Source organism: Meles meles, chromosome 4 (genome assembly GCF_922984935.1).
Source record: "Meles meles chromosome 4, mMelMel3.1 paternal haplotype, whole genome shotgun sequence".
Taxonomy (NCBI): domain Eukaryota; kingdom Metazoa; phylum Chordata; class Mammalia; order Carnivora; family Mustelidae; genus Meles; species Meles meles.
Window position 1 is genome coordinate 107,269,162 of NC_060069.1, and position 25,236 is coordinate 107,294,397.

General features: G+C 37.0%; 1 protein-coding gene across 1 annotated transcript in view; it reads left to right on the forward strand.

Annotated features, from left to right (window-relative positions):
* Positions 1–7,095: 7,095 nt before the first annotated feature.
* The window catches only part of IFT57 (intraflagellar transport 57), a 56,194-nt gene continuing 38,053 nt past the window's right edge, over positions 7,096–25,236 (forward strand). The window contains exons 1-5 of the mRNA XM_046003793.1: positions 7,096–7,455; positions 10,176–10,338; positions 11,131–11,249; positions 13,853–13,943; positions 18,507–18,575. Of these exons, the coding sequence (XP_045859749.1) occupies positions 7,244–7,455; positions 10,176–10,338; positions 11,131–11,249; positions 13,853–13,943; positions 18,507–18,575 (654 nt within the window). The 5' untranslated portion in view covers positions 7,096–7,243. The remainder of the gene's footprint in view (positions 7,456–10,175; positions 10,339–11,130; positions 11,250–13,852; positions 13,944–18,506; positions 18,576–25,236) is intronic.

Here is a 25,236-nt window from a genome sequence, read left to right on the forward strand (position 1 = left end):
AGAGGAGGCCCAGCCGATTCTGTCTCGTGAAGGGGCAGAATGAAAGAAGTCTGGAGAGCTTTTTCAAAAGCACACTCCTCTATATCGTAGGTTGCACTTGTCAACTGACATGTGTATCCTGCATTCGGGTATGAGACATTTCAGCACAGACGCCAGGCTTGTAAGCCTGTGTATTGCTACACCCACACATAGGGCCTAACATATTATATGTACTCAAATATTTGCCAGGCAAAAAAATTCTAGAAAATACTCTCTGCGGCTGTCAAAAGCAAAATACTGATCTTTGGATCTATTAGTTTTGGCTTTCACATTCACATCTTCAGAAAGAAAGAAAAAAAAAATATTCTCTCATTATCAAAATCTTCCTAGATGTAAAGACAGAATGGATTACTTGTTATATTCATGAAGCAAAACATGTAGATACAGAGTAGAAATCACCTCTAGTAAAGAGCTAGGAATAAAAATAAGGCAATTGTATTTAATGTTTTATACCATATAATGGGTTCGGCACCAGCTTCCAAAAACACACAAGGTGCCAATAACTATTTCAGAAACTGGTTGTCATGCACTGAGAGGCTGAGTTGTACCATGAGGTATAGCATCTAGCAGATTTTGCTTTTATTAGGCTCCAGAGAGCCCCATTAAGAAAGCTTGCTGTTAGGACATTTATTGTTTACTCTCCACTTGAATTTAATTTTTCCTTGGGGGAAAATGCCATCTCAACCTGTAAAATAAATTGAATTTTCTTAATCTAGTCCTTAAAGAGTAAACATTTCTATTTAACCTTCAAAATTCTGAAAAATCAGATCAGTCCTTCTTGTTAGTACTCAGTATGTATCAAAATCTTATTATTATCATACATGATGGAATAGAACTCCTTTTTAAAAACTAAACTGTTTCAATATTTTCAATTACTTATCTGCTATTTTCCCATCTGATAGCTTATACTATAGCTGGTCAATAAGTTATACCTTTAGCAGCCTTACTTTTTTGAAAACCATAGCTTAACACCATCTTCACTACTTCAGTTCATGTTCCACATAAAGAAATTCTGATGTGCTGCATTTTAATGTCAACTCTTGTAGTAAAAGCTGCTGATGCCTACTCAGGTCCTTTTTTTTTTTAACAGGCTGATATTCCCATCCCCCCACAGCTATAAATATTGGCCACTCAGTATTCACAGCTGTATCCTTCTCCACAAAATTATCCTTAGCCAATAGAAGCTCTTCACCCAGAGATGTCTGGGAAAACTCAAAGCCAGTGACCCAGTGAGACAGGGATACAAAGGCCAATTTTCTTGCCTTAAAGTGGGTTATCCTTGTGTCATTCATGCTCTAGAGAACATCTCATTGTATCTGTTACAAAGTTCTGTTGAATTTCTTTTCTAATATCTAAGTATAATTTTTCCACTATTATAATTGTCACTCATCTCAGTTCAGGACCATCTCTCACCTGACTATTCAAATTGCCTTCTGAATCAATATTCACCTTCCTATAGTCCCCTCTCTACAATATTGCTGGAACACTCCAAGGTATGACTCTAAGTTTTGCTCTCCCTCCTTCAACACATATACCTCTACTTATACCCTTCATTAATTATCTCCATCACTTACACAGAGGCAATAAACTGAACTCAGTTCACACATGTACTATGTGTCTCTCCCAAGCCAAAGAAACCATGAAACAAAGCAAAGCCTTGAAATATGTATCATTGCATCAGATTTATCTACCTTGAGAACCAAACTTAGCTAAAGCAGTTAACTATAATCTTAATGGATTTAGAAGACTTCCATTAGTAGAGAAGAACTAGAAAATGAAGTAAATCCAGGATAATGGGTTACGAAACCACTTCCCTTTCTAAGTTACAGAGTCTATTATAGTAACTTAGGACTTAATGTGTCCCACTGGTGTTCTGGACAAGAATCTCTTCTACCTCTGGCCCAAGAATCTCTTGGTCCATTGCATAGGAAATTTCACAGATCTGGTTGGGATGATGATTGGTTCCCAGGTGGGTGAGTATATTTTAACCCTGGAAAACTGCAAAACTAAATATACTAAGGATGAAAGTCAAACCCACAACAGTAATAATTATCCTAAAGAATAATTTGTACATATTTGATACTTAAGTATCTAATGTTTGAAAATTTGGCCCCTTACAGAAACAGACTGATTTGTGATCCCAGTTTATAATATGCAATTGTGTAACTGATTTAGATTTGGTTTTACATTGAAATTCTGTTTACAAAGAGTACTGGAATATTCAACAGAATATATTTCCCTCCCCTCCCGCCATTTTTTTGAAACCTTAAATTCAGGATATTTTACAACATCTGGAATGGTTTGTCAGAGAATGTTAAAACAAATATTGTAAGTGTATGAGCAGTTTAAAAATCTCTATAGAAATTTAAGTTGTAAATTCTATCCCCCCTTCCTTGACTATAATACATTACAAGTTGAGTAAGACTGAAAATCAAAATAAAATTTAAGAACAGTTTTTCTCAATTTTGATCTTTGACGTATTAGTATCTTCAACAACCAAAGTAGCCCCAAAATAATATTTTGCGTGGAGAGAGGTCATCCTCAAGAGAACCTCACATTGACGTACAAATCCAGATTTAGATCCTTGCAACATAATACGTGACAAAATTGGGTCAAATTCCTAAATGACAAAAATGTCCCCTCCTTGAGATGATACATGAGTTCTCTAGTTCACAAGTCTTCCCCACTGCTCCCCATCCCACCCACCCCCCAATTACTTACATTCCTGATCCTTATAAAGGCATTTCCTGTTTCAACCCAAGCATCTAGAGAAGTGGTTCTCAACCAGGCCCAGTTGGCAGTCTGGAGACCTTTTTTTTTTTTTAAGATTTATTTATTTAGTTGAGAGAGAAAGAGAGCACACAAGTGGGGCAGAGGGGAGGAGCAGAGGGAAAGGAAGAGAAAGAATCCTCAGGCACACTCCCCACTGAGCATGGAGCCCAACATGGCGCTGGATCCCAGGACCCTGAGATCAAGACCTGAGCCAAAACCAAGAGTCAGGTACTCAATCAACTGAGCCACTGAGGCATCCTTGGAGACACTTTTGCTACAACTATGCTGTGAAACATCCTACAATGTATAGAACAGTATCCAGCAACAAAGAATTATCCAGCCTAAAATGCCAATAGTGTTAAAGGCCAAGAAATCCTGACCCAGAAGAAAACATCTAAAATCCTTCAACATGGTCCAGAGGCTTTGGGATGACCTCTGTATATTCCAGAGACTAATCCACTGACATTATATGGGTCAAATGTATCTTTTTCCTCATTGTTTATATAGTTCTTTTTTAATCTAAGTTTTTAAATTTTAATGAGTTTCTCTTTCCTTTTAAATTTGTTTTTTATTTCCTCCAAGAAATCCTTCCCTACTGAGGTTAAAGATACTCTTTTGTTCTTTTTTAAATATCCTATAAGTATTCCACATTTATACGTTCAATCCAACTGGAATTTATGTGTTGGAATTCAGAGATATAATTTTGTTTCCATATGGATAACCCATAATTCTAAGAGCATTTACTGAGTAGTTCATCTTTCTTCACTAATTGGTAACACCAATTTAGTCATATACTGAATTTCCAGATTTTCTATTTTCTATTTATTCCTGTGATGTCATTATTTTAAGTTACACCTTGATGATGAAACCACTATCTGATTATCATGATTCCCTCCTCAGTCTTCTTTAAATTTACTTTCATAGGGGCTTCTGGGTGACTCAGTCGTTAAGCATCTGCCTTCGGCTCAGGTCATGATCTCAGGGTCCTGGGACTGAGCCCGGCATGGGGCTCCCTGCTCAGCTAGAAGCCTGCTTCTCCCACTCCCCATTTGTATTCCATCTCTCGCTGTTTCTCTCTTGTCAAATAAATAAATAAAATCTTAAAAACAAAATAAATAAATATACATTTACGTATGATTTTTAGTATCAGCCTTCTTGTAATTTTATTCAAAAGTGTATTGAGTTTAAAGATTGGGCAAAGATAATTAATTTTTCTCATTCATGAACATCATCATATCCCTATCTGGATTGTTCTATGATTTTCAGTAAAGTTTAACAATTTCTCCATAATGATAATGATACACTTATTCCTGTGTGCTGTATATGGTTTATTTTTGAGGTTTTTGTTTTTCTAGTAAGCTTTCTTCAGTTTGGATATTGTTGTATAAGGCAAACTTGCTGAGCTGTCTTAATAACTTGTCTGTAGATTCCCTTGGAATTTTTTACTTAATCATATCACCTGCAATAGTTTCTTCTTCTGCAATACTTACTAATTTTTATTCAGCGTTTTAGTTCTGATCTCTGGTACAGTTCAGAAAAGCGTGAGTGTCTTCCTCTTGGTCTTAACTTTAAGAGACATTGCCTCTAATGCTTCACATTTAAATGTGACCTTTTTCTTTTTGAATTTTTGGCATACACTTTCTATTAGGCTAAGAAAGTTTTATTCAATTAGTGATTTTCTCAGTTTTTAACATCTTGAAGTCATTTATAATGCAAAGCAGGTTTGCACTTTAAGCATGCCCACCCAGTCTTGAAGGACTTGTTCTTATATCTGGAGATGCAGTTGGAAAGCCTTCCTCCATCTTCGAACCTGCCTCCATTTTCCTGCTGGCCTTGCTCAGCATCTTTCGGGAAATCCATTTAGTTTCAATCTCCCTTTGATCAGAGTACCGTTCAGTTTCCAGAGATTAGCCCATTCACTCAAAAAAAGGTCTTAAGGGCCTTAAAATTTAACTCCAATCATCTCACAGTTTGTAAGAGATAAAAGTCCCTGTCAGAAGCCTGGCTATTAATTGTGGTCAACACATAGAGCCAGAGATAAATCTCTCAAGATTCCTGAAAGGAGGAATGCACGTGCCTCAACATTCTTGTCTCTTTAAGCCCTTGTCTAACTCCTTGGTCAACACAGGAACTAGTCCAGCAAAACTACAAACAAAAATGGACCCCAAAGCTTCCAAGTGGCTGAAAGAGCTGGAAGAGGATTTCAGTGTGCATTCTCACACGTGTGAAGGAAATACTTCCAGCAGGGAAAGAGAAGTGTTATCAACTATGATGAGAAACAAAGATTCAGCAAACCTCATCCCCAGACCTTATAAAAATGAAATGACATTTCAGTATTGTTTCCCATCTTTTTTTCTATGGGAAAACACAAAATGTTGAACAGTTGGCTTTTCCTTTCTTTTATTCTTTCTGTGTCACAGTTACCGTGGCACACTTTATTATATTTTAGTCTTTTTTGTCCTTCACAACAATGAAGGGGAGAAACAATTCTTCACACTGCTTTCAAGCCAGGATGCATCAGTATTGTGCTGGGGAAGAAAATGTCTAGGTTCTGGGACAGGTGGGTTTCTTCCCCCCCTAGTCAAAATACATATGTTGTTGGAGCGTTTATCAGCCAAAATACAATGTTTGGCTATTTCATCTTGAGTACTTTATATAACTTTCTGAAAATGTCAGAACATCTTATGCAGGCAGAATGACTTGAGTGAACATCTCCCTGGAACCAATTTACCTGTAAAGTCTGAAACCGTTTTGAGTATCATTTAAACAGCCAACGGTTGCTTGTTGACTAACCAAGCATCACAAAGTATGCCTCAGAGCTTTCACTTTTCTTTTCCAATTGTAAAAAGCTATATATCTATCTTGTACTCTGAAAGTTAAACAGACTTACTACAATATCCCTCACCCCCAAATGTGGTGGCTGGGGTGGGGAATGTATGGTGAGAAACACTTTTCTGAGGAAGCAAAGAAAAAGGCCAAATCTGCAGTAGGGTACAGTCAAAGACAATTTTCCAACCTATCTTTATTAAAAGCAGTTGGCTAATGACTTACAGTAGGAAAGTAACATTATTTAAAAAGCAACTCTCTGTGGCCCTTCCCTTTGGTTATCTTCTAAATTATTTTATGTATTTCCTTTCTCTGGTAAAGGTTAGAAGATATTTGTCTTTCTGATTTTTCGCTTTAATAACTTTACTAGTATCAGAAAGAAGTTAGACGGATAGTAAAATAAAAAGTGCTCCTCTTCTCATTTTCTAACAAAAACAAAAATATATTAAATTTCAAAACTTCAGTTATGTCAAAAAAAAAATGTGACTCTTCTGTCTAGTAGCAGGTATAACATCAGAGATCTCCCCCAAATCACATCATAAACACAAATACATTTCCAGTCTCTTTCCACATTCTCTTCTCCCATGAAACCTCCACACATCTACCACTTACCTCATATTTTATGCTGCATTTTGGAAAACTGCTTAACACACAAACCTGTTTTGAGGACTGTAAAGCTGTGGTCAGTTATGTCACCTTTCTTGTTTTCCTAATAGCTGCAGAGTACAGTAGTACCTCTCTTTAGCCACACTTAGAGCTGTCCTGCAGAGAAATTCAAGATAATCCCCTTTATTTTGTTGATTTTAACAAGGAACCCCCAAATCTTACGCAACATGTAATGGGCTGGAAACCAGAGGATGTGAATTTAGAATTCTTGTTTCAGAGGTAGAACAAATCGTTCCCAGTACCTCCTTTTTGCTCATCCTCTTCCCTTCTTTTCCCCACCCCTTCCCTGTTCCAGCGCCAGAATAACAGGGGAGAATTATAATACTTCAAGGTTTATCATATTCCGTTAAATATAGCAAATACAGAAACCTGTTGTTGGAAAGTTCCTGATCCAAAGGGAAACCTACGATATCCACTATTTTTGCAACCGTGAAAACTTTCAGTTTTGAAAATAGTGAAAACACTGCAGTGGGAGCCTTCCTTACCCCTTACGCTTTTCAGCGCAACCGCTAACTCGGATACCAGCTCAGCTGCGGCGGGTAACCACCAGGCCCAGCCCGCCCCAACCAGCTAACACCCCCTGGGAGCGCGCCACAGAAACGCCTTCCGCCCCTCCTCTGCCTGGAGGCGCGGCCCCACTTGGAGGCGGAGCGCCACGCCCTCACGAGGGGGTGGGACTACTTCCCAGCCACCTCCTCCCCAGGGGCGGGGGAAGGGTGCGGGCCCCGCGTGACGTTGTTCAGAAAGCCCGCCCTGGTTGGAGGGAATTTAGAAGAAACGTGGGCGGGAAGGGGCTGGAGTCTAGTTTCCCTGGTGACAGGTTGCCCGGCGGTCGCCTGGTAACCGGTCGCGGCGGTCCTGGCTGCGGCAGCTCTGGCGGTGAAGGCCGCCGAGGACTGTGGGCCGGAGCCCACGCCGGGCGTTTTCTGCCTGTTCTGTGATGGCGGCCGCAGCGGCAGTGGTCACGCCGTCAGGTTTGGAAGATGGAGTGTCTCGGTCCCGCGGCGAAGGGGCAGGGGAGGTGGTCGTGGAGCGGGGCCCCGGCGCGGCCTACCACATGTTCGTGGTGATGGAGGACCTGGTGGAGAAGCTGAAGCTGCTCCACTACGAGGAGGAACTCCTCCGGAAGAACAACCTGAAGCCCCCGTCCAGGTGGGTGCCCTCGTCCTCCAGCGCCTGGGTGCCGGCCGGAGCCCGGGGAGATGCCTCCTCCGGCCTCCTGGGGAACCTTGAACGCGAGTTAGCGCTTGCCTCCATCTTCGTAGCCAGGAAAGGGCACTTCACCCCAAACTTGGCGACAGAGGCCTCGGAGCTCACCGAGTTTAGCTTTGGTATTTTTTTAGAGACTAAAGTTTCAGAATCGCTGAAAGAACCGGAAGACGGCTTGGCTTTCTTAGTCTTTAAAGCACACACACCCCTCCACAAAACACAAACTGTTTTTTTCTGATTATAAAAGTTATAAAAGTACCTGTTGTAGAGGTCTCAGAAAAACACAAGAAAGTGCGTAGAAAATACTGATATTACCCATAATCTCATCCCCAAAGATGAATACTGTTACCATTTTAGCTCTATTTCTAGTTTTTGTTTTCCTTTGCGATAATTTGTCCCTACAACTGGTAGCTGTGGGTACCTAGGCCCTTGCTTGACTTTATATGAAGTTAGTAAACTTGTGGACTAATTACTCTGGTTTAAAAGACTTCTACCTGTGTGATAACTACTTTCAGAAACTAAGAAGTGGAAAAGACATAATGACAACTGAAAGAACTGTGTCTATCATACAACCTAAAGTTCTGCCCTTGTTCTGGTCAGGAAAAGTCCATCGTTCCCTGAAGTCAGTGCCATTAGTTGTCGGGGGGTTATGCACAGCTAGCACTTTTTCTCACAATCAGTGTAGCTTAGTGACAGCAAGATAAATAAGTTAATACTTGACATTGTTTATTGTGTAAAATGCAACTTAGATTAAAAATCTGTAATGCTTTCTTTTAATGGCTGTACCTTGGCTTAAATAATTTCCCTGGACAGTTTTGATTTCATTCCTTGCTCTCTTCCAATAACTTGAATTTTAAGGTATGTAGGCTCTATGTAAACTGCCCATACTGCTAAGTCAGTCCAGAATAGGAGAAAAGTTAGAGGAAAAGGTAGTGTTATTTGATCTATGATAGGAATTTTGGGATTGGGAGTTATTACTTCAGTGAATCAATCTGGATAATATAAACAACCAACATTTTCTATGATAAAAATGCATTTTTGTTCCCAAGTATATTTTCAAACTAAAAGAAAATGGCCTAAAGGTTCTACTGATATAACCTCTGTGCTATAATCCAGGATATTTTAAATCATGGATTTGTGTGGCAAAAATCCTAATTTAATGGTTCCCAGACTGTGGTTGTCAGATGAGCAGTAGCATGGCTTGGGAATTTATTATAAATGCAAGGCCAGAGTCCCTTTCCAGGTATACTGCATTGGAAATTCGAGGGGTGGAGCCTAGAAGTCTACTTAACAAGCCTTTCTGGTGATTCTGATGCATGTTCAAGTTTGAGAACCACTGCCCTGTGTCTGGAGGATCTGTCAGTATTCAGTCCTCTGTTCTGGAGTTGGTAACAGCCTGGAAAGAAAAGATGAGTTTTCAGCAGTGGGTACTTTGAAAGCGCTGTGCACAGATGCCTGGAAGGACTTGCCGACCTTTTTCTTCCCAGCTACCTGTTATCGTTTAGAACATTTTCACTACCCTGCAGGAAAAAGTTTGGGAAACATGAAAGAGTAGACTGCTGATTTTTATGAAAAATAGTTATAATAGCCATAAATAAAATTATAAATGACACAAAAATTAATAATTGCACATAAAACAAAATCAGATCTTTGATCAAACTGGCTTGAGTATTGTTGGCAAGTTTTGTTTTGTTTTTTTTAAAGATTTTATTTATTTACTAGAGAGACAGAGATCACAAGTAGGCAGAGAGGCAGGCAGAGAGAGAGGGGGAAGCAGGCTCCCTGCTGAGCAGAGAGCCCGATGCAGGACTCGATCCCAGGACTCTGGGATCATGACCTGAGCCGAAGGCAGAGGCTTTAACCCACTGAGCCACCCAGGCGCCCCGGCAAGTTTTATTCTTAACCTATTTAAGTATAAACTGTACATTGATCTTTGTAGGACTATTTGCCTGCTGGCTAGGGGATTTAGCAAAAGTCAACAAATGTTTGTTAGACTGTGGATGTGATACTCAGTGGTTCTTAATCCTGGTACCTTAAAACCATCTAGGTAGCTTTTGAAACCTACTTGTACTGGGGCTTTACCCCCAGAAGTTCCGATTTAATTTGTAAGGGAAGAAGCAATGTTTTGTCCAGTAGCAATACTTCAACAAGCTTCTCGGGTACTTCAAATATGCAGCCAAGATGAGAACAACTGTTTAACATACCTAATGTATTAGGAACAGTATGTAAAGATACCAGTGATGTTGTAAAAATGCATAGTAATTAATCATTAGAGTCTTTTTTTTCAAAGTCTGAAATTCTCTTAATTCCCAATTATCATTTTCAAGAAGTACTCTTATTCATTATTCCTGACATACAGATAATACTGGCAAAAGTTGTACATGATCGATCAGTTTTTTAACATGCCCTGCATTTACTGGGTATAAGATCTTTGATCTAATATTTTGCGTATAGTAGTAATTGCTCTAGTTCTATTGATTAAAAACTTGAGTATGAGTGTTGTGGATTACCAGAAACTTCAGAGTGAATTATAAATGTCTTTTGATTTTAAAGCCATTTAAAAAAAAGAGGTTCTTTAGCAATTTTGAACTTAGTCCGTTTAGTTGCTATAGATTTGTTTGCAATATATCATATTCCATCCTCCCCACCTTGTTTTGAAACAGACACTATTTTGCACTGCCTACCAACCCTGGTGAACAGTTCTACATGTTTTGCACTCTTGCTGCTTGGCTGATTAACAAAGCAGGACGCCCCTTTGAGCAACCTCAAGAATATGATGACCCTAATGCAACTATATCTAACATATTATCTGAGCTTCGATCATTTGTAAGTGTAAACAACTCTCTTCTTTCAGAATGTTGTCAAGTTACGAAATTTAATATTGGCTATTCAATGTAGATACTACCCTTTTAGATTAATTTGCTGTGAATAACTATGTCTATTCACACACTTACATACATAAAATTATATCTGGATTTTTCAGATAAAACCTCAGAATGTTTGGTATTATAATATTAATGCTACTTCTAAAAATGTCAGTGTACTCTTTATAGCTCAAAGTAATAATATTTTTTTCTTAATCTTGTTATGTCTCAGAGGTAGATTATTTGGATATTTAGTTTTCCTTCTAAAAAATGCTAGTAGGAAGCTGAAACACTGTATTTTGAAAGGGAGCTTTGATTTGATAGACCATGATAGCAGTTGTACTTTTCATTTCTGACTTTTCCTGAGGGACAGGCAGTAAGAATTTTTGGCACACATGTTATTAACTTTTGACAAGTGATTCACTCTGTCCTTCCTATGGTTGTTTAACGGTAGGATACCAAGGCAGTAGTGGTCTTTTTTCACCCTAACAGGATCAATTACTTGTTCTGTCATGAGGTTATTGCCTTTCAATTTGATACCTTTGACAATAAAATGTCTTCATTTTCCTGTAGTTTTTTATGTATCAATGGACTGAAAAGATGGATTTCTAAGAAGCAATATAATTACAGTTATTTTAAATCCTATTTGAAAAGTAGAGAAGTGATACATTTATTCAGTAGTACTTTGCTTAAAATATTTTGACATTTGGAATATAAATAACAAGTAATACCCTGTTTATCTTCTGTATTTCAGGGCAGAACTGCAGATTTTCCTCCCTCAAAATTAAAGTCAGGTTATGGAGAACATGTATGCTATGTTCTTGACTGTTTAGCAGAAGAAGCATTAAAATATATTGGTTTCACCTGGAAAAGGTAAACATTACCTAACCTGGCAATAGTAATTTTATGTGGATAGCTTTTTCCCCCATGGGTTCAGAGCTATTTAATTGAACTGCTGACAAGTATTTCCTCTTGACTATTCTAAACTGAAAATGCCACAGGTGATTAGAAATGTCTGCATAGACAAAATTGGACTATCCGGTATATTCACAACCAGTTCTGATTTTATCATGCCCCTTCCCAATTCAAATACATAATTATTAAAGGTTTAACTGAATATCTTCGTCAATTAGGAAATTTTTTCAAAGTCTATTTACACACACAAAGATAGTTATACATGGGGGTAATTGATAGCTGCAGATTTAAGGAAAAAATGGAAATTAATATACTTTAAATGGGATTTTCCTCTTTTGCTTATAAATACTGGGCAAGAATAATAGCCACCTGAAGAAGCCACCTGACACTCTCTTAGGCATTGTACATTGCTTCTTTGTCTGACCTGAGAGTGCTTTGTTTATAATTCTGTGCTTATATTTATTCCATGGTATTGAAATCATTTTTTACGGGTTTGGATTTCTTGCAAGAAACTATGAACTCTTCATATGTACTATATGGCAGTTAGCATAGCACTTTGTATATCATAGATGCTCAATAAATGTTAATCACATGGATAAGAGAATAAAATATTCAGAAACTGTCAATTTATGTAAGATATAGTTAGGAAATACATAATTTTGGTTCTTTGAAGATTGGAATTATTGACTGGTTAGAGATTGTGGAAAGCATTATTTAGGTAAAACCTGAGCAAGCAGTACTTTGGGATGAGAAAAAATTTCTTTGGAAAGGTATATATATTGTTCCCTGTTCATATCTTAATGTATATTCAATTACATTCTCATATAAATAATCTATTCTCTTATTAATAAGTACTTTAAAAAAATGTACTTGACTTAGGTCATCATCAGCTTGAACCATATGAAATTGCTGATATTCACCTGTGATTGAACTAAAAAATGGCAATTTCATATGCTTCAACCTAAATATTACCAGTTAGTGCAGTAAAAGGAATAACTATATGGATTCACATTACTTCCTTATTAGACTCCAAGAAAAGTTATGAGATGTGCTAGTCCATTTTGGCATTTTTAGATGTTATTAAATTTACTGCCCAATGTGCTCTAAATTCGCCTGAAGTGATTAATATCTCAACCAATATTCAGTTTTGTACTTCCTTTGTTTCTAGGTATATCTAATTCTTGACCACGTATTGTGATTTGAGTAATTTACATGGACTGTTAAAATACATGGGGAAGAATAAGAGGGAAAATATTGAAAGTAGGCATCAGATAGTTGTCAGCTATGTAATATGTAAATTACACAGAAGTTATATATTTATAGATGATTATTTTATATATTAAATATGTCAAAGCAAGTCCTAGAAGAACATTGCTTTTGAGGTAGTCTCTAATTCTAATTAATGAAATAAAGAACTTATTCCTTAAGAAGATTGATTTGGTTCTCAGTACTTCCTTTCCTTAATATTAAATGTTGATTTTTATATTTTATTAATATGTCTGAGGTATGGATTTTTAAATGAGTTTCTAGAAATAAACCTAAATATTTTCAGGTATTTTTAATATGGGAAATACATGTTGTTAATCTTGTTGGAGAAATGGTTGTTCATACTTAGTGTTAGGACCACTGATTAGATTTAGAAGAAAGCTGGAACCCTTCTTATTCCATCAAAATAAATTTCAAATTGGTCAACGATGTAAATGTGAAAAATGAAACTGTAGGAGTACTAAAAGGTCAAAGAGGGGTGGGATGTGTCATGTGAAGGAAAACCTTGTATATATGATGTTAAAACTGCTAGCATCCATGCAAGGAAAAGTTGCCAATCTATGTAATAAGATGTTTACTTACTCTCTTAAAGAAATGCAGTTAAAACAAGAGATTTTTCACTTACGTGATTGGCAAAGATTAAAGTTTGTTTGCAGTATTTGTGAACATATGGAAATAGAGTCACTGTTGTTGGGGGTGTAAATTAGGGTAACATTATGGAAATTGGCTTTTGGAGCATATGGAAAAACAATAAAATGTACAAAGTTGTTGACCCAGCTATTATATACATTTATTCTAAATGATGGACATAATGATGAATGTACAAGGATGATTTTTTTGTTTAGTAAAAAAAATTAGAAACCACCTCAATGTTCAGCTAAGTTTCTAGTTAAATTAGTTATGGTACTGTTGTTCAGTGGAATAGTGCAGGTGTAGGGGGAAAAAAGAGAAAAATGTATATGTACTTAAATGTGGTAACTTAGTGAAAAAGAATGTTGGATAACAATATGCATTTTATCATCCCAATTGTGTATAATTTTTCTTTAAATTTGGAGATAAACATTTTTGCTTCTTTACATAGAGCTAACACAGCTAACATAACTAACTAACATAACTAAAAATAGAAAGTTTCAAAAGTATACATCAAATTTGTGGTAGTGATTATGGAAGGGGGCGTAGTAAAAAAGGACAAGATCTGGCATAGAGGGGATTCTTAAAATTCACATTTTACCTTTTGGTCTTGCTAAAATGTTTTGTTTTTAACTCTTATCACATACTAAGCCTTATTATTTTAGACCAACATACCCAGTGGAAGAATTAGAAGAAGAAACTGTCCCAGAAGATGATGCAGAATTAACATTAAATAAAGTGGATGAAGAATTTGTGGTATGTGTGCTACTGAACTTTTTGTTTCTTTTTACCTTTGAATTCCTTTCCCTTCTCTTAATTCCCCCAGACTTCCATTTTTAGGAATGTATTTCATTTCATTGTTTCTAGAGAAGAAACACTTTTAAATAGGGTACCAAGTATCAGTTGTTTAGACCATTAGTTAAGTTAATGCTCATGTTTTCTAAAGATTGAAGTTTGAATTGTAGCAGAGGTTCTTAAACTGTAAACAGGAAATAGTGGACTGCTAGTTATATGAGTAAATAGTTTGTTAGCAACCATTCATGATTTGAAATAGGCCATAAATAATATAGAATTTACAAAAGAATAGTAGGGTTTAGGATTAATATATTCTACTTTGTAAGAACACTGTTCATTTCTCAGGAACTCCTATATGCTTCTAAAATTAGGATAAGTACTACCCTTTAGGAGTTTTTAAAAACACATTTAAGTACCAACATTTTCTAAGTTGTTTGGCAGCATCTGGGCCTTTACCATTCTTAACATTCTATTCATATTGTGAAACTACGTGATCAAGTCTCTATAACAGATTAAACTATTAACATGGTAGGAAAAAAAGCACTTTCTCAGAACCAGAGCTAGATTGACCCTGATATTTTAGGAAATATACCTATGATCTAAAATTAAAATAGTAGGGGGAAAAAACCCTTTTTTAAAGTGTATTTTATTGCCATAAACCAATTACATTTTCCAATGAATTTTTCAGACATTAGATAAGGGGTGCCTGGATGGCTCAGCCTTTTAAGCATCTGCCTTCGGCTCAGGTCATGATCTCAGGGTCCTGGGATCAAGCCCCGCATTGGGCTTCATGCTCAACCGGGAGCCTGCTTCTCTCCTTCGCCATTCCCCCTGCTTGTACTCAAATATAAATAAATAAATAAATAAAATCTTTAAAAAGTAAATAAATCACTAGATAATAAGTATATTCTATATTTCAGCTAATTTATTAAGCTATTATATGCTACATTGTTTTCTAGGAAATGCTGAAACTAACCATTAAGTAAATTAGACTATTTCCAAATAATAGAATATTATGTAGCCATAAAAATTGTTTACAAAGAAATGTTAGTGATATATAGATGATAATTTCTGCTGTATGCATAAACCCAAGTATGTAAAATATACAAAAAAGAAAAAATAATAATATGTTAATATTAGTTATATGTGGGTGGAAGGGTTATGGATGATTATTTCCTTTTTTTAAGATTTTATTTATTGGAGAGCGAGTGAGAGAGAGAGAGAGAGGACAAGTGGAAGAGGGAGCAATAGACTCCCCACTAAGCAGGGAGCCTGATGCAGGGCTCAATCTCAGGACTCTGGAATTATGACCTGAGCTGAAGGCAGACGCTCAGCCAACTGAGCCACCCAGGCACCCTGATTATTTCCTTTTCTATGCTTCTTTGTATTGTCAAAGTTTTTAACTTGAATTTTGCCAGCAGTATAAATATTTTAAACCATTAATAGAAAAAAGCTAATTCTGTAATTTATAGAAGGAAAAGGACCATTGTAAAATTAATTTATAAGATATATTTTAAAAGTATGATACATTTTAAAGGTTAAGGTAAGTATATGTTCATTCATTCCATATGTGTTTTCTTGAGCACCTGTGAGGCAAGACCCTGGTGGAAATGCATGTACATAAGCTCTGAGGCAGGAGCGAGCTTAGCTTGATCAAGGAACTGAGAGACCACTGGGGCCAGATTTCCTAAGTATGGTGGGTGTATGCATGTGTGTGGTTTAAGATTCACAGGAAAGATAGACGAGATCCAGATCACTTTGGCCATTTTAAGGAGTTTCGACTTTATTCTTTATGTAATAGATTTTCCCATTCAGGCTCAGAAAATGTTCTTGCATACTGCCATTCGTTGACCTCATTTACTTTACTCAGGTGTTTTCCTCATCTCTTTTTAATAAGTATTTATTAGTTAATGGTTTATCGATAGAAACCTGGTCCCAGTGCATCGACATATATCTTCAGGGACATAACTCAAAACTGCCAGTCGGGGAAAAAAGTACAAAAACCTACTAGTCAGAAAGAAGACTCTGTAGGGATGGAAACCAACTTTGCATTTTTTTGTATCTCCACGTAGCCCTTCATTACCTCTCCCATCCCTCTTGCTAAGGTGATGAGTGCCAAAAAGCGTTTGGATGGTGGGATGTTACATTATTTTGTTGCCAGAGTTTGTGCGGTGGCTCAAGGGTGGAAAAAAATTATTTCTGACAGAGTAAAGTTCTGCTATAATCATCTAGAAATTAGAATCCTTCAATTTTAGACTTGTCAAGATAGGACATGTTGATAACTCTTTAAAAAAAGATAAAAGAAGTATTGATCACAAAACAATATTTTCACCTGCTGTGTGTAATCATATACTTAGTAACTGGCAGTTAGAGAATTAAGAGGGTACATAGTACTTATTAGGCAAAGAAATAGTGGGAAATTATTGAGTGTCTTCTATATTACTGAAATCAGAATCTTCTTAGTTTATTTTGAAACTTTTTTCTAAGTCTGTTTATATTTCAATTCCTTTTGAATGCTCTCTTAGTAATATTTAGTAACATAAATCCTTTTTTTGACTGCCTACTATTAAAGCTTTTTACCTATTAGCATTTAATCCAGTACTAATACAACGAGTATTTATTGATTCCCTATGTAAACAGTACTGATTAGGTTATGATAAAAGCATAAGAAACTTGTCTCTTCTTCCATGGGCATTGAGTCATTGGCAGTTCGGTCATTTACTCTGGTTGTTAAGTAGGTCGTCAGCAGTGCAAACACAGAATACACTGAGCTGGATCTCAAAGGTGTGCATCTGCATTTATGGTTAAGATTTAAGATGTAAACAATCACATCAATTTTGTCTACTTTTGGGCTCCACTGCCCTGCCTCTCCGAAAAAGTAACGTAAAATAATGTAAATATAAAAAAAGTAAATGTCACTTGAGTGTATTTATACTCTGCATTTATATTGCTTCATATTTCATAAAATCTTTCCAATTCCCCCAAAGATTAGCATAGTTCTCGTAGCTTACCTTAGTGTCCCCACCCCCGAGTTTCGGAATAGATCTGGGATGGAACCTTAGAATCTGCATCCTGACAGGCTCCCGGGTCTTGCTGGTGCTGATGCTGATGCTGATGCTGCAGGTCTCAGAACCACTCTTACATCTGTCTAGGTTCTTGAAGATAAGGATTATCTTTGAAATCTCCTACTGCAGCTTTGTAGAACTGTATATGTGGAAATGTCTGCCAAATAACACACACTTACTGTTTTATTTTGTTTTTCCTTTGAGGACCAAGTTCCATTCACTGTCTTACCATGTCCTTAAGTCCTTACTAGATTGGTTTCACCCACCTAAAGACCTCTGAAGAGAAAGGGGAGCTTTTTTTTTTTTTCCTTTGTTCTACATGCTTTAGAACCTCCCCAGACTCCATTTTTGTATGTTGGGAAAGGGATTGCCTCTCCAAGGGTCACTTCTTTTTTTTTTTTTTTTTTTTTTTAATATTTTATTTATTTGACAGAGAGAAATCACAACTAGGCAGAAAGGCAGACAGAGAGAGAGGAGGAAGCAGGCCCCCTGCTGAGCAGAGAGCCCGATGTGGGGTTCGATCCCAGGACCCTGGGATCATGACCTGAGCTGAAGGCAGAGGCTTTAACCCACTGAGCCACCCAGGTGCCCCAAGGGTCACTTCTGACCCTGCCCCCGATACCAGTTGGCTCAGGGATCAGGACCAGCTTGGAATATACCTGAACTATCCTTTTAAGTAGTTAATACAAGATTAGGGTTTAGGGGCCATGGGCCAAACAGTACTAATGACTAATCTCATTAATTTATTAAACTTGAGCATGTAAGAGATGAGATGTCAAAAATATGCATTAATGGGACTGGTCCTGGGAGCAGGTGAAGATATTCTGTGTCTGTCAACCTCATTTTTGCCATTTTTGTCATGTTCTCAAAATTGCCATTCACTTCTTCCATTATCTCTTCTCTTTTAGATATGCCACTCCTTAATAGGGAGGGCACATATTGCATGGAGCACTGGGTGTTGTGCAAAAACAATGAATACTGTTACGCTGAAAAAATAAATAAATAAAAATTAGATATGCCACTCTTCAGTGTTTCTTGTTTTATTCGTTTTTTATTATTATTATTATTTTTATTAACATATAATGTATTACTTGCCCCAGGGGTACAGATCTGTGAAATGTCAGGCTTACACACTTCATAGCACTCACCATAACACTCTTGTTTTATTCTTATGTTTCTTTATCTCTAGTTTTATAGCAGCAGCCCTTCCTTCTTCTGTTTTTTTTTCCTTTTTCAGTGACTATAAAAAGGCCCTATTTTAAAAGGTACCATCAAAACCTCAAAAAACAGATGAGCTGCTAATAACATTATGCCCTACTTTATGCACACCACTAGGCTTTTAAATACCCTTTCCTGCATTAGTCTTGTGTTGAACTTAGTGTATTATGCATGTAAAAACTGGAAATATATTCTTTAAATTATAACTTTTTACAATTATTTACTTTTTTTTTTTCCTAAGGAAGAGGAGACAGACAATGAAGAAAACTTTATTGATCTCAATGTCTTAAAGGCCCAGACGTATCGTTTGGTAAGTAACATGGGATACACACAGGACCAATAAGCAATCAGTACACTTGTTCTGCCGGAAATTAAAACAAGTAGAAACGATGTTTGCCATTGTTTGTGTGTCATGTGAAAAGTAGCTCTCAAAAATTGTTTTCCTATATATAAAATGTTATAATTGTAACAAATATAAAAACCCAGAGGGGCAAGTGGGGCAGCCTCCTGTCTGCACCATGAAAAACCAACACAGTGCTTCTCACATAAGCTGAAAATAATTTGTCATTTTTTATTATAGAAAGACATTATTTGATTTCAAGTTATTTTCCATTATAAGTGGCTAGTATTGAATGGTCTTGATTATAGGAAAACATTTAATTGATAATTATTTGAAATAAAGTAAATTATTTTAAGACTGGTGTATGGATAGGAGTCAGACAGTGCTTTAAGTCAATGCTTGCTCTGTTTTAATTAGGAAATAAATCTGGTCTATAAGTGAGAACCTGCTCAATGAGATATTTGAAAAGTATATATGGGATTTTTGTATTTTCCTATTTGTATATTTCAATAAAGTGATACCTATTGCTTGCTCAAAAAGGTATGTATAGAATAGAATAGTCTCATTTACCCTTTATTTTTCTTGTCTAAATTCTGCAAACAAGTTTGGATATAGTTTTGGGCTCATATCATGAAGACTTTGGTGGCCATCCTATCACAGGATGATCTCTTCATTTATCATTTACTGTTAGCATTATTTGTTATCGTTAATGATACATTTGTTGTTTTCTGCCCAACTTGCGATGCAATAAAACGAGTACCGTTGTAGCTAACTTGCCTAAATGTGCGAGTTAACTTCAATACATTTAATAGTTACTAGATGTCTGACCTTGGGCAGGTTTCCAAAAATTCTTGTGCCTTATCTTCCTCATCTGTAAAATGAGGATAAAAATGTTTTATTTTCATAGGGTTTTTAAAGACTAAAAGAGTTACTACATATAAGGCGTTTATAATGATGTCTGGCACATAAGAAAGTGCTCAGTAAATGTTGGCAAAACCCAGAACCACATCTTCCCACATTCCCCTCAAATCTGATCTGTATAAGCTCCTTGATTATAGGAGATAACTATCATTTTTTATATTCTCCATGGTGTAACACAGAAGTTGCCCAATAAATGAATGTATTTTTGTTGCTTAATTGAAAATTGAGAGTATAATATAATCTGATACAGGACATCAGAATAATGTTTTAACATTTTAATCCAAACAAATAAACTCCAGTTGTAATAGTACGTTTGCAAATCACTCTGTAGTTTTCAAAGCACAGTTGACCCTTGAACATGGGTTTGAATTGCATAGGTGCACTTAAACATGGACCTTTTTCCAATAAATACAGTACAATACTGGAAATGTATTTTCCTTAATTTTTTTCAGTAACATTTTCTTTGTCTTTATTATAAGGATACAATATATAATACGTATAGCATGCAAAATATGTATTAATTAATGAGTAAGTCTTCCAGTCAACGGTAGGCTGTTAGAAGTTAAGTTTTTGGAGGGCACCTGGGTGGATCAGTCGGTTGAGCTTCCGACTCTTGATTTTGGCTCAGGTCATGTTCTCAAGGTCATGAGATCAAGCCCCATGTTGGGCTCTGTGCTCAGTGGGGAGTCTTTTTGAGATTCTCTTTGTCCTTCTTCCTCTGCCCAACCCCAACTTGCACACATACACTCTTTCTCTCTCTGTCAAAAAAAAAAAGTTTGTTTTAATTTTAAAAAATAAGTTAAATCTGGGGGTAGTCAAAAGTTATATCCAGGTTTTCAGTTACTCGGATTCTACACCCCTAACTCCCACATTGTTTTAAGGGTCAGTTATACTTTAAAACACATCCTTTATTGACCTTGTGAAGAATTTGAGATGTTGTGATCTCCCTTTTACAGATACAAAAACTGAAATTTATAACCTTGGGACAGTATACTCTTAAGAAACTTAATAAATCTACAATAGCTGAATTAAGTTTGCTCTAAACTTCCCTTTCCCTCATACGAGAGTTCAGCAGGGTAGGTAAGATTTGATTCCCACATTAAGGAAAGACACTGTGGTGCTCAGTATTCCTATACGTGTTGAAGACAACAACAAAGTTGTCCTAAAGTATAAGGAAATAAAACAAAAGAGATAAATATACAATTATTCTCAGAACAAAACTGTCATTTTTGTTATTTATTCTTCCACTGATGGTGTAGAGACCTCTAAAGGCAGCCTGGGATTCCCTCTGGACAATGTAGTGTGGGAATTGGGAAGGCCTTAAAATAATTTAATTTGTTTCTACCACTACCTACTACTCTTAAGTTCCTGTAGGTCCTGATTTCAATTTTTCACCTTAATTGAACTATGTAAGTTCTCCCCTACCTGTGCCTTTATAAATTACCTAGATATTAGATTCTTTGGACAAAGATGATATAACATAAACCCCTTCAAGCTAAGACTGTATATGGTTGCATTTTCATAAGAGGAAGAAGTCTGAACACCAGGTGTTTGTGGATGGTCAGCCATGAAGTACTAATGAGGCAGAAAACCCTTTCATATTTTGAAAAATCTGGCAGGCTTATGATGTTGCCCACTAAAGCCATCTGCCTGAGACACTGTATCTGACTCTAGCTTATGATGGCTTAGGCTGCTCTTTCCCCAAGACAGAACTGCTATATAGGTTAGTAACATAGATTAAAGATTTTATGTTTGATGCAGCAGGTGGACTCACAATGCAGAGGAAATATTATTTTAGGGAAGTTGCATGCAATGAGTTTTGCACTAGAACAAAAATGTTATGTTCTGTCTAGGAAATTGATATACGAAATGTGGATGTAACTAGGCCAACCCAGCCATTTATGGATGATAGCAATTCCTCTCTACCTGTAGTTTCAGAACAACAGATGCTTCTCCAATCATTCTCTATCCTCTCACCTTGCTTTATTTTTCTTTCCAGACCCTGGCAATGTATTCATTTCTGTCTATTGCCTATCTCAATCGCTAGAATGCACCATCCTCTAGCATGGGAACTTTCTTCAGTACTTTTTCACCTGTGCCTGGCATGTAGAAAGTGCCCAGTATTGAATAATATTGAATGAATACATGCTTGGATGAACGTGATTTTATATTTGTAATTTTACAGGCAAAGTATAGTTTAATCTTCAGAGAGAAAAGAATTGCTCAACAGTAATTATTACCTCTTCTATGTACCAAGTAAGATGATGCAGGGAGGAATCTACTTATATTCCCTCCTTTCATTAAATAAAGTGATGTCGAGATCCTAAAACATGTGCTTGCTCTTAAGTTCCATGATAATGCAAGAAGATGAGCATACCCAGCATTTTCTTGAGATTTGTGGTAAATGGAGTGAGAGAGAAGGGGCATGGAAAAGATGTGCTAATGATTACATTCTCTGGAAGTGGACAGTGAGACCAGAGTTTGGGGTCCAGGATGTTCATCGTGAAAGAAAGGGGGAAGAAGTTGAGCTGAGGGAGATGTCTAGCTGTGGTTCAGGCCTGACAAAGCTTTCGGCAACCTGCTGAAGAGGTCTGATGCCAGTGTTGCCTGCTTGGCTCAGTCACTGGAGGCAGGCTGCCCTGGGGAGGACATACTGCCAGCTTGAGGTGGCCTCCCTGGGTGAGACAGCCTGAGGGAGCCAACAGCAGAAAGCTATCTGCTGGCCACAATGCCGGCAGTGAGGCAGCACGTCTTTCTCTGGAAGGAGACCTGGTGATCCATCTTCCTGACTACCACAGTGTATTTGAATCCTCTGTGAATCTGAAGAATTTGTAAAGAGCTACCAGGTGCCCACTGACTAAACTTTGAAGCGTTTGCCTACACAGAACCTGAGCAGTAATGTTTCATGAACACTGAAAGTGGCGTTCTAAGAAAATGTTTCCTCTAGTCAATATTGAATGCTTACATGGGTGAAATCAGTTTGCTTTGGAAGTAGTTGTTTTTCAGAACATTCATTTACTCTGAGGTTCAAAAGGTACATTTTAATACCCTTTTATTGTGTGATTTCACCCTCTAATTCTCTTACTGCAATTACGGTTTTGCCAAATATAATATTTTCAAGAAAATAATTTTTGCAGTTATTGAGGGATTGCTTTATCTTCTGAAATTTTACCTGTAGGTTAGTTATTTGAATTTTCATCGAGCTTTTCTTAGAAGGGGAAAAAATGAGTAAATAACAGTCTTCAAGTCTAGCCCACAAAATTCCACATTCTCTCGGTCGCTCTCTGATTCCTAAATATTCTTGAAGTCCAAAATTTAGCCAAAGACTCCTTGAGAACCATCATGGGGGAAGACACTGGTGCTGTATTAAAGCTCTCACAGTTGAGCAGAGCTCCTGATGGGTAGGGGTGCAGTAGAATTTCAGAGATGTGAGGGGTGGGAGCAGGAAAGGAAGGTGCTGGTGGTGAGGTGTTAGGCAGGTGTTCAGGCCATTTCTAGTTCTATCTCGAGTATGTTAACTGGAAACTGCCTGCATGGTTGTGGCAGCTACACTGTAATTACAAGTGGTCTTTGTAGCTCCCCTCCATTCTGAAGCTCAGTAGAATCACAGCAGCAGTGTTGTGGCAGCATAACGCAGATGTGTCATTCTCCTCCCCCAGTGGAAAAAAGATGGGAGGGAAGCTGTGCGCTCTGAGTTCTATTTTTAAATGTCCATCACTTCATTTCAAAACATTTTTTTCAAACATGCCATAGATACCATTCTTCCTTGAGATGCTAAATTTGAGGTTTTAGAAACCAAATTCTGAGTTAGACAGCATAAAACCAACTATCTCAAAAGGTTTAAACACAATTGGTTTTTAATTACTTAGCAAAAAATTCATTGTACCAAGAATGAGAGAATTTTTAGCTTAAAAAGCAAAAGCTGTGAGGAAGCAAAAATCTGGGCTTGGAAAAAAATGTCATCTCAGTCTTAGAGTGTCATTGTGGCAAGTCTGCAAGATTATAATCAAAAAAGGGAAGAAGATGGATCTACTTTGGCTAATATCTTAAATACTTTAAATTTCTTCATTTTACGTTTGGTTTACATTTCACTTCTTGACAAAATGTCATTTCTGAGTAGGGCAGGGGGAACAAAGTACTGTTCTGCAATATAGCTTGCCCCCTAGGTTATCACTGGTTCTGATTCCTGCTTGAGGAAAATGGTTTTCCTCTCCTTTCCTAAAACGTTTGTTTGCCCTCCTGTATTGTGACTGAGAAGTCTGCGGTTGGTATTTCACGGGAGAAACAATTAAAGCACCACATGTCTGAGTGTGATGGAACACATTATGGCTGAGTAAATGCTTTTATTTCTCTGGTAACTAACCTGTACCACCCCATCAGTTTTACATCTGGAGGTGAATCGAAAATGTAGGTTAGAGGAAAAAAAGCTGTACTCTGCATTACTCAGAAGAAGCTCAAATGGCAGTTCTTGCTGGGTGTAAAAGAGGGTTTTGCTTGATCTTTAGTGAAGCTTTTGAATCCACACTTGGAACAGGAAAGATCCTTATTTCCGTCCTGGTTTTATTGTGAGCCTAAAAAGAAGTGTGAAGCAAGGACTTCTCAAGGTCCTTTCCAGATCTGAGAACATACCTTCGATGTCGACACCAGGGTGGAAAATAATCCTCGCATCATACTGGGACTGCGCATCACTAGACACTTAACCTTAGTAAATTAACCTGTGACTCTGCTTATTCTGTACGATGGTGACACAATTCTTCCGAGTGTTGTTTTGAGATTAATGTAACCTAACTTGTGGACAGCACATAGCTTGATGCATTTCTTATTTGTATAATTTTTTACCTTTCTTAGAGTTTGGAACTAAGAGACTGGAATGTTACCAACATTCTTATGTGCTATAGGAGAGTAAAAAAGCCCCAATCTCTCAATGTAAATAAGTTTCTAGATTGCCACAAGTATTTTTGAGTAAGAAGCTTATATAGGATATAAGGTATCAAGAAGGCTTGCATTTTTGTATAAATTAGGAAGTCTTGGTGATGTCATGTCTTTGTTTTCATACTATGTCACGTGGATTCTTATTGAATGCCCACTGGACTTAATCTGCTATCACATAAGGTCTCCCCTACAGAAATGACTAAGGGGAATTTGATGGGAACTAATATGATCTTTTTCAGGATTCATTTGAGAGCTGTCATTTTATAAATGGATAGATTATATTTCCTGAATCAATGCCAATAGCAGGTATTTATTACATAATTCCATGTATTAGATGGATACCCAGAATGTGTGCTTTTCTTGGTCCTATAGAAACCTATATTCTTTAAATCCACCCAACCCCACCCATTCACCTCTAGCAGTGTTAGTGCTTGAATATTTGTCTAATGATTTGTTTTAATGCAGACATCTAGTTGGTCTCACTAAGACCTGCAGATGCTGCTTTTGAAAATATTTCTCATATGTATCCCTTTAGCTATCTTTCAAGGTCATGTCTGCTTCATTTCCTGTCTGGCCCAAGTGGTCTTTGATCCTCTTCCTTCAATCCCACCCTCACCCTTTTGCACAATATTTTCACTGCTCTTTTATCTTACTTATTGCCTAACGACTTTCAAAAGTCGTTCTGAGTTCAGTAACTTTTGATGGCTTTTCACTGCTTACAGGTCAATTTATGTAGATCATAAAACAATAATATTTTGGTCTGAATTTCCAGACTCTT